We start from the raw sequence: 15349 nt of genomic DNA, 5'->3' as shown, positions 1-15349 counted from the left end.
AATTTTTACTAGGATTAAAATGTCAGGAATTGTGACAAACGGAGTTTAAATGTATTTGACTAAGGTGTATGTAAACTTCCAACTTCAACTGTAGGTACCATGACATTAGGAAACAGTGCCAGGAAACTTAACCAAAGCATGGATTGCTGTCATACCTGGTCAATAGAATTACAGGTTAAGGAATCCAATAATGCCATTTTATAATTTGGGTGAAGTATCCCTAAGCAAGTGATTCTGTTCAATGCAAATTGTACTATTTTATTCTCTATTCTGTTCTATTCTATTGTGACAAGCATACATTATTTTCCGACACCCAATTGTGACGCACTGACCAACATCCCATCCCTTGAATCAAAATGAAGGATTTCGATAGTATGATCACAGTAGGCTTAAGCTACAATTCATGTTCATGCATTAGCCACTGTTCTTGCTGACATGCTCACTTTCTAACAATGTTCACTCGTCGTTGTTTGATTGTAGGCTACTATTCGCAATTGACGTCGCTCTTCACTTTGATATAGGGCGGTGTGTCGTTCAACGCACCGGATGAACTTGAGAAGCTGAACGGGAAACGATTTCTCCGTTTCTATTATCCTACACTCCCGCAACCAAAGACTGTATACAACACTTATAGTGTAAGTAGTTGTTTATATTAGGATCTATTAATTAAGTATTACACATGCAATCAAAAAGTGTGTCGTTCAATCGAGATCAGTAACGTTAGCGATCTACTTTATTGCAGTTGCGCAACAACGGTTGTTGTTGCAATCTAACCACAGTCGGGACTTTTTGAACATGGCTGAACCAAGCGGCAAAAGATTGAAAACCAACCTGCCTAACTGTAAAACTCACCGAGCTTTTCTCGAGAGCAGAGTGAAACAGAATCTCCCAGCGGTCGTTGAGGAGAGTTTGTGCGGAGTATCTACATTGATTATGGAGGTATCTTACATACTTGATGCACTGGTAAGGGCGACCCGACCATCTAGCAATAGGCTGCAACTGCAAGTTACTTGTTTACGAAATTCTATCAGGGTAAATTGAGATGGAGAGACGGGGGAGTAGGAGGGGAGACGGGGGAGTAGGAGGGGAGACCGGAGGTGGAGGGAAGATGGAGAAACATGGGGGAAGAGCGAAAGAGGATGGAGAGAGGAAAACAAATGGACATCATGAGTTGATTACGTTTACCAAGTAGCCTATGAGAGTCACAATATAAATAAAGTTGTATGCCCTCCAATACAGCAATATATGTCAATAACCTATTTGTACGTGGATCACTCTTACCTGAGTTACTCTGTATTGACTCTTCCAGGCCAAGATATTTGAGCAGGATGACATTGCCTTGCCAAGAGTGGCAGCGTTCTTCCATGAGCAGTCTGTGAACGAGCAGGCGAAGGCTGAGGCCATGCTGGACTACCTGTCAGACAGAGGGGGACAGTACTGCAGTAAAGACATCCAGGTAAAGCTGCCCACTCATAGAAATAGAATGAACATCCAGTACACCCATTATGGCATAGTTGACCCGAATGGAGACGCCCATTCTACATATTCTAATTCTGTGTGCCCACTGCCAGCGGAGAGGGGATGGGCTCCTAACTCTAGGCACTAAAGCAGGGTTTCCACTAGTTTCCCCAGCCACAAAGTCTAAATGATATTGAAAAAAAATAAGCTTTTTGGTCTCAATTTAAGGTTAGGCATAAGTTTAGCAATGTGGTGAGAGTTGAGGTTAGGGTGGAGAATCAGATTTTAAGAATAAAATGGTAGAAATAGGCAGGGTTTATGACTTTGTCTGTGGTATCTAGGGATGACCCTAAAGCAGGGCATGGAAAGGGAAATGGTGATACATAGTCAGTTGTACAACTGAATGCATTCAACTGAGATGTCTTCCACATTTAACCCAACCCCTCTGAATCATTTTTGAATTTCATCTAGTAGAATTCGCTGCACAATATTGGGGAAGAGAGTCTGCTTCAGATCCATGTGTTTGACAGCAACTGATAATCAGCTGATTTTTGAAGTTCAACATGTAGCCTAGATGTAGTAATCGCACATGAACTAGCTAGCTAGCTAACTTGGCTGGTTCATTGTTGCCCATGCGAGGAAGTTAGACTAGCAAGACTTTTAGCTAGCTAGCCTAGTATAGGACATTGCTGTGAAGTAGCAGAGAGAACACTATGACTTGGGTGGCTGGACCCTTTGACAATTTTTAGGGCCTTCCTCTGGTCCCGCCTTGTATAGAGGTCCTGGATGACAGTGAGCTCGGCCCCAGTGATGTACTGGGCCGTAGGCACTAGCCTCTGTAGTGCCTTGCGGTCGGATGCCAAGCAGATGCCATACCAATCGGTGATGCAGCCAGTAAAGATGCTCTCAATGGTGCAGCTGTAGAACTTTTTGAGGATCTGAATGCCCATGCCAAATCTTTTCAGGGGGAGTTGTCGTGCCCCCTTCACGACTGTGTTGGCGTGTTTGGACCATGATAGAACGTTAGTGATGTGGACACCAAGGAACTTGCTAACTTAGCTGGTTCATTGTTGCCCATGAAAGGAAGTTAGGCTAGCAAGCATTTTAACCAGCTAGCTTAGTCTAGGACATCAAAAACTACAAGCGTGTGTACTACTGTATGACAGTCATAGACTGTTTTTCCAACATGAATTAGAGATGGATGGCATTGGCGTTCATCTACTCTACAAGTAGGGTCAAAAACATATTTTTCTAATTGCGCACGCACACAGAAATCAGTACCATGGAGAGCCACATGATATTAATTTAATGTTGATTGGACTGAATAGTTTTTGCTATCTTAAGTTTGTTTTCACTGTATTAGACAAAGCATATACGGTATAATCTAGTTGATTTGGGGATGTTTAAGTTGAAATAGTGCTGGAATAGCGGAGGCAGTGCTCCTGTTTCTTTGTGCTGACTTGCTGTGGTTCTAAATCAGTAGTTGCTTAGTAAACTGTCAAACATTAACTTCATTGAGCATGTTGTAAACAATGGGTGAAAATGTTTGTTACATACAATATTTGTTTTGTCTACTTCAACGGATGTTGCTTCCGGTTTTGTGATGAATCATAACACCGATGTGAGAATGCTGATCATTGACTACAGCTCCATGTTCAACACCATAGTGCCTTCAAAGCTCATCACTAAGCTAAGGACCCTGGGACTTAACACCTCACTCTGCAACTGGATTCTGGACTTGCTGACGGGCCGCCCCCAGGTGGTAAGGGTAGGCAACAACACATCTGCCATGCTGATAATCAACACGGGGGCCCCTCAGGGGTACGTGCTTAGTCCCCTCCTGTACTCCCTGTTCACCCATGACTGCGTGGCCAAGCACGACTCCAACACCATCATTAAGTTTGCTGACGACACTACGGTGGTAGACCTGATCACCGACAACGATGAGATTGACCTCCTCCCTATAGGCTGAGACCTGGCAGTATGGTGCCAGGACAACAACCTCTCCCTCAACGTGATCAAGACAAAGGAGATGATCGTGGACTACAGGAAAAGGAGGACCGAGCACGCCTCATTCTCATCAACGGGGCTGTAGTGGAGCAGGTTGAGAGCTTCAAGTTCCTTGGTGTCCACATCACCAGCAAACTATAATGGTCCAAACACACCAAGACAGAAGTGAAGAGGGCACGACAATGCCTTTTCCCCCTCAGGAGACTGAAAAGATTTGGCCTGGGTCCTCAGATCCTCAAAAAGTTATCCAGCTGCACCATCAAGGAGCATCCTGACTGGTTGCATCACTGCCTGGTATGGCAATTGCTCAGCCTCTGACCACAAGACACTACAGAGGGTAGTGCGTACGGCCCAGTACATCACTGGGGCTAAGTTGCCTGTCATCCAGGACTTCTACACCAGGCGGTGTCAGAGAATGGCCCTAAAAATTGTCAAAGACCCCAGCCACCCCAGTCATAGACTGTTCTCTCTACTACCGCATTTCAAGCAGTACACAAGTGCTAAGTCTAGGACAAAATGGCTCCTCAACAGTTTTTACCCCCAAGCCATAAGACTCCTGAACAGGTAATCAAATGGCTACCCGGACTATTTGCATTGTGTGCCCCCCCCACCCCCTCTCTTACGCTGCTGCTACTCTGTTGATCATACATGCATAGTCACTTTAACTATACATTCATGTACATACTACCTCAATTGGCCCGACCAACCAGTGCTCCTGCACATTGGCTAACTGGACTATCTGCATTGTGTCCCACCACCTGCCAGCCTGACTAACCGGTGTCTGTATGTAGCCTCGCTACTTATATAGCCTCACTACTGTATATAGCCTCAGTACTGTTATTTTTCACTGTCTTTTTACCGTTTTATTTCTTTACCTACCTATTGTTCACCTAATACATTTTTTGCACTGTTGGTTAGAGCCTGTAAGTAAGCATTTCACTGTATTCTGTTGTATTCGGCACGCGTGACAAATAAACTTTGATTTGATTATCCCACTCTTCCACCAAGGCACCTGCAAGTTCCCGGACATTTCTTGGGGGAATGGCCCTAGCCCTTACCCTCCGATCCAACAGGTCCCAGACGTGCTCAATGGGATTGAGATACGGGCTCTCCGCTGGCCATGGCAGAACACGGACATTCCTGTCTTGCAGGAAATCACGCACAGAATGAGCAGTATGGCTGGTGGCATTGTCATGCTGGAGGGACATGTCAGGATGAGCCTGCAGAAAGGGTACCACATGAGGGAGGAGGATGTCTTCCCTGTAACGCACAGCGTTGAGATTGCCTGCAACGACAACAAGCTCTGTCCAATTGCGCGTTCCTGGTGTAACTCGGCAGTGGCTGGTGCCATCCTGTACCTGTCCCGCAGGTGTGATGTTTGGTTGTACCAATCCAGTGCAGTTGTTGTTACATGTGTTTTGCCACTGCAAGCACGATCAGCTGTCCGTCCTGTCTCCCTGTAGCGCTGTCTTAGGCGTCTCACAGTAAGGACATTGCAATTTATTGCCCTGGACACATCTGCAGTCCTCATGCCTCCTTGCAGCATGCTTAAGGCACGTTCATGCAGATGAGTAGGGACCCTGGGCATCTTTCTTTAGTTTTTTTCAGAGTCAGTAGAAAGGCCTAACTATGACCTTAACTGCCTACCGTCTGTAAGATGTTGGTGTCTTAACGACCGTTCCACAGGTGCATGTTCATTAATTGTTTATGGTTCATTGAACAAGCATGGGAAACGGTGTTTAAACCCTTTTTAAAATGAAGATCTGTAAAGTTATCTGGATTTTTACAAATGATCTTTGAAAGACAGGGTCTTTATTTTGAAAAAAGGGACGTTATTTTGTTGTTGCTGAGTTTATGAACTAGGGCTGAGTTTATGAACTAATTTCTGTGCATACATTTTTTCGTGAATAATCACATTGCTTGAAAGCATTAAAAATACAGAACATATCCAAAATACATAATAAATTGTGCTTCATCAATCTACCTGATTTTGATGACTTGGACAAAATGAAGATGTTAATTTTCTTGTAATGCTTTTTGTATAAAAAAAAAAATCTTAATTTACAGCTCAATTTTAGCAAATTCTAAATTTGCGATTAAGCATGACAAATCCTGTGATTAACTCAATATTTTTATCATTTGACAGCCCTAGTATGAACATGATATCACAAATAAGTATGATACAATTACTGTAGTAACTCTGAGCAAATACATAGATTAGGATCTGCAAGTCCTTACTCTGCACTAATGCTACATGCAACTATACAGTATATGAATGGTATAAAGCATCAGACACACCAAGGATACTGTTCTTAGCAGCTCTGCCGAAAGTATCTGCAGTCAACTTTTTGTTGTTCACATAGCACAGCTCAACTCCAGAACACAAGTTGGCAGTCCCTTTAAGATATGTTTGGCTTGTGCCTGTTGTAGATAACTACGGTTAGGTAGCTAGCAAGCTCATTTCCAATGGGAACAAATGAGTCATAGTGGGCAAAACAAGCAAGTAGGGGGGGGGGCAGAGCCAACCATGAGCTAGCAAGAGCCTATTGGTGCGTTCTGGCATGTATTTTGCCTGTTTATCCCTCTTTTATTCCTCTTTTTTTTCTCCTCTTATTTTTTACCTCTATTTCTAAAACAAAACACCACGAATTCATGTCGGGAAAAGCAAAAAGGCGAAACTAACCGTTCTGATAAAAACCTTAGGGCATTCAGCCTCGGGTGATGCCCTGCTGACCACACCCTTCTTCCTTGTTCCTGGCCTGCCCTGCCTCTTCCACTAATCCAATTGTTTCTTATGGACAGAAAAGAGCAGAGGCTCTGAGCTGTCCGATCAGGTCCATTGTCTACTTAACGCCTACTCATGGAATTGCAAGTGTGCAGTAACTCAATTCGCCTGTGCACTCCTTCTAAACAACGCCATTTTTGTCAATTTCAGCTAATGGTAAAGTTTACAAAACTTAGTCCACTCTGTTCGTAACATATTCTAGTTTTGGGAACTGAAAACTGTATTGAGAACATTTGCAGAATGTCGGCCAAAATCCATCTCGTTCCATTTTCTCCCATTGCCGGGCAACAGACTTTCTCTCACCACCATATTTGGTAGTGAGTGGAAACGCCAAGCAGCTGCATCACATTTAGACATCCAGTGAAATATCTGTATCATTGTTCTATCTGTGCTAATGTTGTTGCTAGCTAGCCAGATGGCCACAACTAGATAACCTGCATAGCTAGCAACATTATAATTCAATCACAATGGATTCATGTTTTAATTAAGCAGGCTGCCGGTTAGCTTCTGAGAGTCAGTGGAGCAGCTAGCAAGCTAACTGGCAAATATCGATGCTAACCGTTTAACAAACGTTAGCTAGCAAGCGAACTGGCACTGACCGTATGGGATAATGGAGAATTGCTAGATAGCTAGCTTGGTAAAGCATTTAGTTTTGTGTGCATTGTGCTGCATACCACCCCATTCATTTCATATGAAGTGTGTGTGACTGCCTGGCTCAGTTAGCAAGCTAACGTTAGCTAGCTAGCTAATGAGCAAGTGCACATTATCAAACTCAAGCTATATGTAAAATATGTAAAGACTTGCTATAGGAAAAAAAAGTATAATGCAGCCTTGTTTTAGTTAAAACAATTCTGATAAAGGCTGCGGATTACACCTGGAAAATTGCTTTCTGATTGACTCACAGCCAAGTAGAAATGGAAGGTTATTCGGTACGTATTGTGTTTTTGCAAGAGAAGGAACGGCAATGTACCTATCGGCCGTCAGTTTTCTCAGTGTGTCTGACCTCCAACAATTAATGGCACGCTGCCTGTCAAGATTAACGGCAACCTTAACATAAACTCACTCACTTTTGTACATCGCCTTGGTCCGTACAATTGACCTTATTTTTGCGCCCAAAAAACGTAATACTTCCAGATCAACTGTAATATCAATACCAATGTAAAGCACAATTTCTCCCCTTTCCAACAAAATGAATGACGAAACCTTCATGATGCCCATCTCTGCATAATTCAAGAAGGCAATGAGCTCCTTCGGGTCTTTTAAAAAAAATGTCGGGTGGGAAGCGAAGGCTACGAAGTGATCTTGAAAGAGGGAAATATGTTGTGTGAAGAAACAGGTTTTTTCACCCGATTTGTCCAACTAATCAACTTTAAAATGTAAATAAAACAAAGAGTTTATGTACTGTCTCATCACATACCTGTTTGAAGGTTTGTGTCAAATTTGAAGAGGGATTTAGGGCTGCGCTAACGTTAGCCTCACAAGTGAACTGCAGCTGTGCTGGCTTTTGAGTGTCATGATGGCTTGCAGTAATGACGTGCAAAAAAAATGCAATTGGCACCTTAGTCATGAAATATTAGTTTAATATTAGCAATAATTATATTAATTTAGACAAAAAATAATGAATAATGAAGTTGTCTTACAAGTGTATATGGTTAAGCATGATTTTAATCTGTGAGAGAAGGGCTACCCCTGATGGAAAGAGGCTGTATGGCACAAAATGAGTTGCAAACGATGATGATCACGATGTAACGTACAGCGTCAGAGGGGTCAGCTTTTTAAAAATCTTTTCTCTAATACTGTTAGTATTACCATGTCAATCAACACTGACTCTAAACGTAGTTCACACCCTGAATTTTGATGCCAACACATCTTTTACAGTCCTATTCGTTTTCATTGCAGTCTCGTTTGAATGTCACGGTTATGCACATTTGTACGGAATGGGGTGAGTTTACGTTAATTATTCCTAAAGTCCTTGTGTTGCAACGTAATACCTATAGGATCTGCTACATACCTTTCAGAGATGGTGTTTTGGTTGGTGTTGGGGCTCCTTGGGGCTAGAAATAAGGGGTTGTGAGTGGACTAGACAGGTTAGGGAAATCTGAGGCCAAGGGGGATGGGGGGGTTAAACCCTAACCTTGGGGCTTTGCCTGGGGCTCAGGCCTAATGCCTGCCAGGGTGTACATTTCCCCTGAGTTCCGGAAAATTGGGGAGATTAATGCGCAGGCGGAAGGACAGTGGATTAATTGTGTTTCCAGATGTACGGGGTGACGTTGCCACTTTAGTTTTTCTTTCTGCCTCCTCTAGTTTTACGAGTCATGTAAAATAGAACCTGTGTGGGACGGCTAAGGGGTCCATCATCAGCAATTTGGGACACCTTGTTATCCATTTGATCAGTGAGGGCAAATGATATGTCCTGAACAAGTCTATTTGTCAGTTCTAATATTATTAAGATGTGTATTCAATTCTGCAATAATAGATGACTTTGGTAGAAGTCTTTTATTTTTTTTATTTTTTTTTTACAGTTTGGACAGATTCATTTTCATAAAGATTATAGCTAAAATAGGAGGATTAAACGATTAAATTGGGCGACCTGACCAAATTCACATAAAAATGTGAGTTATACAGTTGCTTGCGAAAGTATTCACCCCCCTTGGAATTTTTCCTTTTTTTTGCCATACAACCTGGAATTAAAAGATTTTTGGGGGGTTTGTATAATTTGATTTACACAACATGCATACCACTTTAAAGATGCTAAATGTTTTTTTTTTTATTGTGAAGCAAAACAAGAAATAAGACAAAAAAAACAGAACTTGAGCGTGCATAACTATTCACCCCCCTAAAGTCAATACAATGGATATAAAGTCAATGGATTGAGGTCTGGGATTTGACTAGGCCATTCCATGACATTTAAATATTTCCCCTTAAACCCCTCGAGTGTAGCTTTAGCAGTATGCTTAGGGTCATTGTCCTGCTGGAAGGTGAACCTCTGTCACAGTCTCAAATCTCTGGAAGACAAACAGATTTCCCTCAAGAATTTCCCTGTATTTAGCGACATCCATCGTTCCTTCAATTCTGGCCAGTTTCCCAGTTCCTGCTGATGGAAAAACATCCCCCGCAGCATGATGCTGCCACCACCATGCTTCACTGTGGAGATGGTATTCTCGGGGTGATAAGAGGTGTTGGGTTTGCGCCAGACATGGCGTTTTCCTTGATGGCCAAAAAGCAACATTTTTGTCTCATCTGACCAGAGTACCTTCTTCCATATGTTTGGGGAGTATCCCACATGCCTTTTGGCGAACACCAAACGTGTTTGCTTATTTTTTTCTTTAAGCAATGTTTTTTTTCTGGCCACTCTTCTGTAAAGCCCAGCTCTGTGGAGTGTACAGCTTAAAGTGGTCCTATGGACAGATACTCCAATCTCCGCTGTGGAGCTTTGCAGCTCCTTCAGGGTTATCTTTGGTCTCTTTGTTGCCTCTCTGATTAATGCCCTCCTTGCCTGGTCCATGAGTTTTGGTGGGCGGCCCTCTCTTGGCAGGTTTGTTGTGTTGCAATATTCTTTCAATTTTTTAATAATGGATTTAATGGTGCTCATGGGATGTTCAAAGTTTCAGATTTTTTTTTTTTATAACCCAACCCTGATCTGTACTTCTGCACAACTTTGTCCCTGACCTATGTGGAGAGCTCCTTGGTCTTCATGGTGCCGCTTGCTTGATGGTGCTGCTTGCTTGGTGGTGTTGCAGACTCTGGGGCCTTTCAGAACAGGTGTATATATACTGAGATCATGTGACAGATCATGTGACACTTAGATTGCACACAGGTGGACTTTATTTAACTAATTATGCGATTTTTGAAGGTAATTGGTTGCACCAGATCTTATTTAGGGGCTTTATAGCCAAGGAGGTGAATAAATATGCATGCACCACTTTTCTTTTTTTCTTTTTTGTAGATTTCTTTTTAAACAAGTACATTTTTTTCACTTCACCAATTTGGACTATTTTGTGTATGTCCAATATATGAAATCCAAATAAACATCCATTTAAATTACAGGTTGTAATGCAACAAAATAGGAAAAATGCCAAGGGGATTAATACTTTTGCAAGGCACTGTACATCTGTCATTCTCATTAAAAGCAAGCCCAAGAAACAGTAGATCTGTTCAAAGTTCCCTATTTCTATGCTTACCGTTCATAAGTTTAGTTTTTGCATCTTTTACTTTCGGTTTTGTACACCAGCTTCAAACAACTGAAAATACAATATTTGTTGTTATTTAAATATATTTCACAGCGGTTTAGATGGTAAAATTATTATCTACACTGGGCATTGCTTGTTTTGTCACAAACTGAAATTAGGCAAACTATTAGAATTTTAGGAAATGGTGGAACGATTTTAAAGTACTATTACAAGTAAAAATAATAGTTATCCTTCAAGTTATCCTTCAATGCTGTCTATGTAACATTTAGGTTATTTAGCAGACGTTTTATCCAGAGCGACTTAGTCAGTGCATTCTAATGGCGGTCTTTGTGTGTGTGTGTGCTGTCTTTCTCACCCAGAGGCCTGGCTGTGAGGAGGTGTATGCTGTGATCCCAGCCCTGGAGCTGATGCTGGGCCAGTGGAAGGAGGAGATGGCCGTGATGGTGGAGCTCAGCCAGTTGTCCAAGGAGCACAGCGACCCGCACTCCGCCAGTGTGATCAAGAGCCGCTTCCTGGGGCCATTGGTGCCCCGTGTCAAACTGCTGGGAGACCTGCTGACCAACGCACATAGGGTGGGCTGCACCAGCGACCGCTCGGGGGGCTTCGGGGAGTACCTCATCGACCAGCTGCAGGAGGAGTTGACCAACGTCTCCAGTAGATAAATCACTCAGTAGTTTATATTAAAGAAAACTACTTTGCGAGTTCGACTCTCAAAACAAGCCTCTCCTGTCAGTGTTTTATGGCCACCTATATTGTATTATACAGTGCCTTGCGAAAGTATTCGGCCCCCTTGAACTTTGCGACCTTTTGCCACATTTCAGGCTTCAAACATAAATATATAAAACTGTATTTTTTTGTGAAGAATCAACAACAAGTGGGACACAATCATGAAGTGGAACGACATTTATTGGATATTTCAAACTTTTTTAACAAATTGAAAACTGAAAAATTGGGCGTGCAAAATTATTCAGCCCCCTTAAGTTAATCCTTTGTAGCGCCACCTTTTGCTGCGATTACAGCTGTAAGTCGCTTGGGGTATGTCTCTATCAGTTTTGCACATCGAGAGACTGAAATTTTTCCCATTCCTCCTTGCAAAACAGCTCGAGCTCAGTGAGGTTGGATGGAGAGCATTTGTGAACAGCAGTTTTCAGTTCTTTCCACAGATTCTCGATTGGATTCAGGTCTGGACTTTGACTTGGCCATTCTAACACCTGGATATGTTTATTTTTGAACCATTCCATTGTAGATTTTGCTTTATGTTTTGGATCATTGTCTTGTAGGAAGACAAATCTCCCTGTCCCAGTCTCAGGTCTTTTGCAGACTCCATCAGGTTTTCTTCCAGAATGGTCCTGTATTTGGCTCCATCCATCTTCCCATCAATTTTAACCATCTTCCCTGTCCCTGCTGAAGAAAAGCAGGCCCAAACCATGATGCTGCCACCACCATGTTTGACAGTGGGGATGGTGTGTTCAGCTGTGTTGCTTTTACGCCAAACATAACGTCTTGCATTGTTGCCAAAAAGTTCAATTTCGGTTTCATCTGACCAGAGCACCTTCTTCCACATGTTTGGTGTGTCTCCCAGGTGGCTTGTGGCAAACTTTAAACGACACTTTTTATGGATATCTTAAGAAAGAAAATGGCTTTCTTCTTGCCACTCTTCCATAAAGGCCAGATTTGTGCAATATACGACTGATTGTTGTCCTATGGACAGAGTCCCCCACCTCAGCTGTAGATCTCTGCAGTTCATCCAGAGTGATCATGGGCCTCTTGGCTGCATCTCTGATCAGTCTTCTCCTTAGAGGGACGGCCAGGTCTTGGTAGATTTGCAGTGGTCTGATACTCCTTCCATTTCAATATTATCGCTTGCACAGTGCTCCTTGGGATGTTTAAAGCTTGGGAAATCTTTTTGTATCCAAATCCGGCTTTAAACTTCTTCACAACAGTATCTCGGACCTGCCTGGTGTGTTCCTTGTTCTTCATGATGCTCTCTACGCTTTTAACGGACCTCTGAGACTATCACAGTGCAGGTGCATTTATACGGAGACTTGATTACACACAGGTGGATTGTATTTATCATCATTAGTCATTTAGGTCAACATTGGATCATTCAGAGATCCTCACTGAACTTCTGGAGAGAGTTTGCTGCACTGAAAATAAAGGGGCTGAATACTTTTGCACGCCCAATTTTTCAGTTTTTGATTTGTTAAAAAAGTTTGAAATATCCAATAAATGTCGTTCCACTTCATGATTGTGTCCCACTTGTTGTTGATTCTTCACAAAAAAATAAATTTTTATATCTTTATGTTTGAAGCCTCAAATGTGGCAAAAGGTCGCAAAGTTCAAGGGGGCCGAATACTTTCGCAAGGCACTGTAGCTTGTCTGTAAGGCCAATGTATTGTAGAAGACACTCCCTATTCCTACATAACTTGCTTGCTCCTCAATAGAAATGATTGAAACTGAAAAAACAAGGGGAATAATTTCAGGTGTATGGCTTAGTTACAACTAGGTTTATTCGGAACCAAGCTGTAGCACTTCTTCTTAATTCCTGTTTGCATTTCTGCACAATTTGTTTAAATGTTTGGTGTGTTCGAAAGAGGGCAACATCTTGAATCCAGTATTTTAGGTTCTAAAATACATGTATTCAAAAAGAATGAATACATATATTATGCACTAGATTTGGGCATTTAAAAGGACACAGCCTCATTGTATCATGTTCAGTGCCTTTGGAAAGTATTCAGACCCCTTTACTTTTTCAACATTTTGTTAGGTTACAGCCTTATTCTAAAATGTATTAAATCGTTTTTTCCCTCAATCTACACACAATACACGATAATGACAAAGCAAAAACAGTTTTTAAAAAATGTTTGCTAATTTATTAAAAATAAAAAACAGGTATCACATTTACATAAGTATTCAGACCCTTTACTCCGTACTTTGTTTAAGCACATTTGGCAATGATTTCAGTCTCGACTCTTCTTGGGTATGACGCTAAAAGCTTAGCACAGCTATATTTGGGTAGTTTCTCCATTTCTTCTGACGATCCTCTCAAGCTCTATCAGGTTGCATGGGGAGCTTTGCTGCACAGCTATTTTCAGTTCTCTCCAGAGATGTTCGATCGGGTTCAAGTCCTGGCTCTGGCTGGGCCACTCAAGGACATTCAGAGACTTGTGCTGAAGCAACTCCTGCATTGTCTTGGCTGTGTGCTTAGGGTCATTGTCCTGTTGGAAGGTGAACCTTCACCTCAGTCTGAGGTCCTGAGCACTCTGGAGCAGGTTTTCATGAAGGATTCCTCTGTACTTTGCTCTCTTCATCTTTGCCTAGATCCTGACTAGTCTCCCAGACCCTCTCGCTGAAAAACATCCCCAAAGCATGATGCTGCCACCACCAGGCTTCACAATAGGGATGGTTCCAGGTTTCCTCCAGATGTGACACTTGGCATTCAGGTCAAAGAGTTAAATCTTGATTTCATCAGACCAGAGAATCTTGTTTCTCATGATCTGAGAGTCTTTAGGTGCCTTTTTGGCAAACTCCAAGCGGGCTGTCATGTGCCTTTTACTGAGAAGTGGCTTCCGTCTGGTCACTCTACCATAAAGGCCTGATTGGTGGAGTGCTGCAGAGATGGTTGTCCTTCTGGAAGGTTCTCCCATCCCCATAGAGGAGCTCTAGAGCTCTGTCAGAGTGACCATCGGGTTCTTAGTCACTTCCCTAACCAAGACCCTTATCCTCAGATTGCTCAGTTTGGCCGGGCAGCCAGCTCTAGGAAGAGTCTTGGTGGTTCCAAACTTCTTACATTTAAGAATGATGGAGGCCACTGTGTTCTTGGGGACCTTCAATGCTGCAGAAATGTTTTGGTACTCTTCCCCAGATCTGTGCCTCGACACAATCCTGTCCCGGATCTACGGACAATTCCTTCGACGTCATGGTTTGGTTTTTGCTCTGACATGCCCGGTCAACTGTGGGACCTCATATAGAAATCATGTCCAATAAGTTGAATTTACCACAGGTGGACTTCAATCAAGTTGTAGAAACATCTCAAGGATGATCAATAGAAACAGGATGCACCTGAGCTCAATTTTGAGTCACATAGCAAAGGGTCTGAATACTTATTTAAAAATATGTTTTTTAGTGGAATAAATTTGAAAACATTTCTAAAAACCTGTGTTCGCTCTGTCATTATGTCGTGTTTTGTGTAGATGCTGAGGAAATATTTGTATTTAATCCATTTTAGAGTAAGGCTGTAAAATGACAAAATGTGGAAAAAGTCAAGGGGTCTGAATTCTTCCCGAAGGCACTGTATGTATTCCATGAGCAAAGTTGAGCCATGTTGTCATAATGTGGTGTTGCATGAATTGAGAGATAACAATGTGACAATCAAAGCTGAAGGCAAAGTACTTGAAATACTGTTAATATCTGGATTGACACACCTCGCTATGTTATATGGCTTATAATGGTATTTCTGTATTCAGTATTTTACAAAGAGGTCACTCTCATAAGAAATTATGGGTTGATGTATAATGGGATATTGTTTGGGATTGGTCTCATCTGTACACTTTATGTTTCTACAAAACCTATTGCCTTTACCTACTATACAGATCAAATATACACTGTCCCTCTTCATCACATACAGTACAATGTTACAACAATATATCTACCTTTCAAAATAAAGTTTTCAATACATTTCTGAACAGTCTCTTTTTCTCTATGGTGTTTGATTTAACACTTTCAAGTAATATTTGTGTTCATAGTGACTTCAGTCAAAAGATTTGTCAAAAGATTCTTATTGATTCGCTGATCCTCAACACAGGGGCCCCACAAGGGTGGGTGCTCAGCCCCCTCCAGTACTCCCTGTTCACCCAGGACTGCGTGGCCACGCACAACTCCAACTCAAACATCAAGTTTGTAGACG

General features: G+C 42.1%; 1 protein-coding gene across 3 annotated transcripts; it reads left to right on the top strand.

The window, feature by feature from the left end:
- Positions 1-509: 509 nt before the first annotated feature.
- On the top strand, positions 510-15126 carry LOC139369885 (ferritin, heavy subunit-like). Of its 3 annotated transcripts, XR_011627079.1 has the most exons (5): positions 510-635; positions 743-963; positions 1310-1456; positions 10803-11185; positions 12788-15126. XR_011627079.1 is itself a non-coding variant. In XM_071109177.1 (4 exons), exons 2-4 carry the CDS (start codon positions 796-798, stop codon positions 11103-11105), a joined length of 594 nt encoding a protein of 197 aa, XP_070965278.1. In that variant the 5' UTR covers positions 510-635; positions 743-795; the 3' UTR covers positions 11106-12568. The 3 variants fall into 3 exon arrangements, 2 of the variants coding, with proteins under 2 accessions (XP_070965278.1, XP_070965271.1); XM_071109177.1 differs by lacking the exon at positions 12788-15126 and having other exon boundaries at positions 743-939; positions 10803-12568; XM_071109170.1 differs by lacking the exon at positions 12788-15126 and having other exon boundaries at positions 10803-12568.
- Positions 15127-15349: the final 223 nt, after the last annotated feature.

The sequence above is a fragment of the Oncorhynchus clarkii genome, chromosome 2 (assembly GCF_045791955.1).
Source record: "Oncorhynchus clarkii lewisi isolate Uvic-CL-2024 chromosome 2, UVic_Ocla_1.0, whole genome shotgun sequence".
NCBI lineage: Eukaryota > Metazoa > Chordata > Actinopteri > Salmoniformes > Salmonidae > Oncorhynchus > Oncorhynchus clarkii.
This window is presented reverse-complemented; position numbering and strand designations above follow the sequence as displayed.

What these genes read in the sequence shown, in the direction of transcription:
- LOC139369885 (XM_071109170.1), top strand. Translation starts at nt 796, where the DNA reads ATGGCTGAACCAAGCGGCAAAAGATTGAAAACCAACCTGCCTAACTGT. An exon ending in CTTACATACTTGATGCACTG is followed by an intron (nt 964 to 1,309) that starts GTAAGGGCGACC and finishes TGACTCTTCCAG; the next exon opens with GCCAAGATATTTGAGCAGGA. An exon ending in ACTGCAGTAAAGACATCCAG is followed by an intron (nt 1,457 to 10,802) that starts GTAAAGCTGCCC and finishes TTTCTCACCCAG; the next exon opens with AGGCCTGGCTGTGAGGAGGT.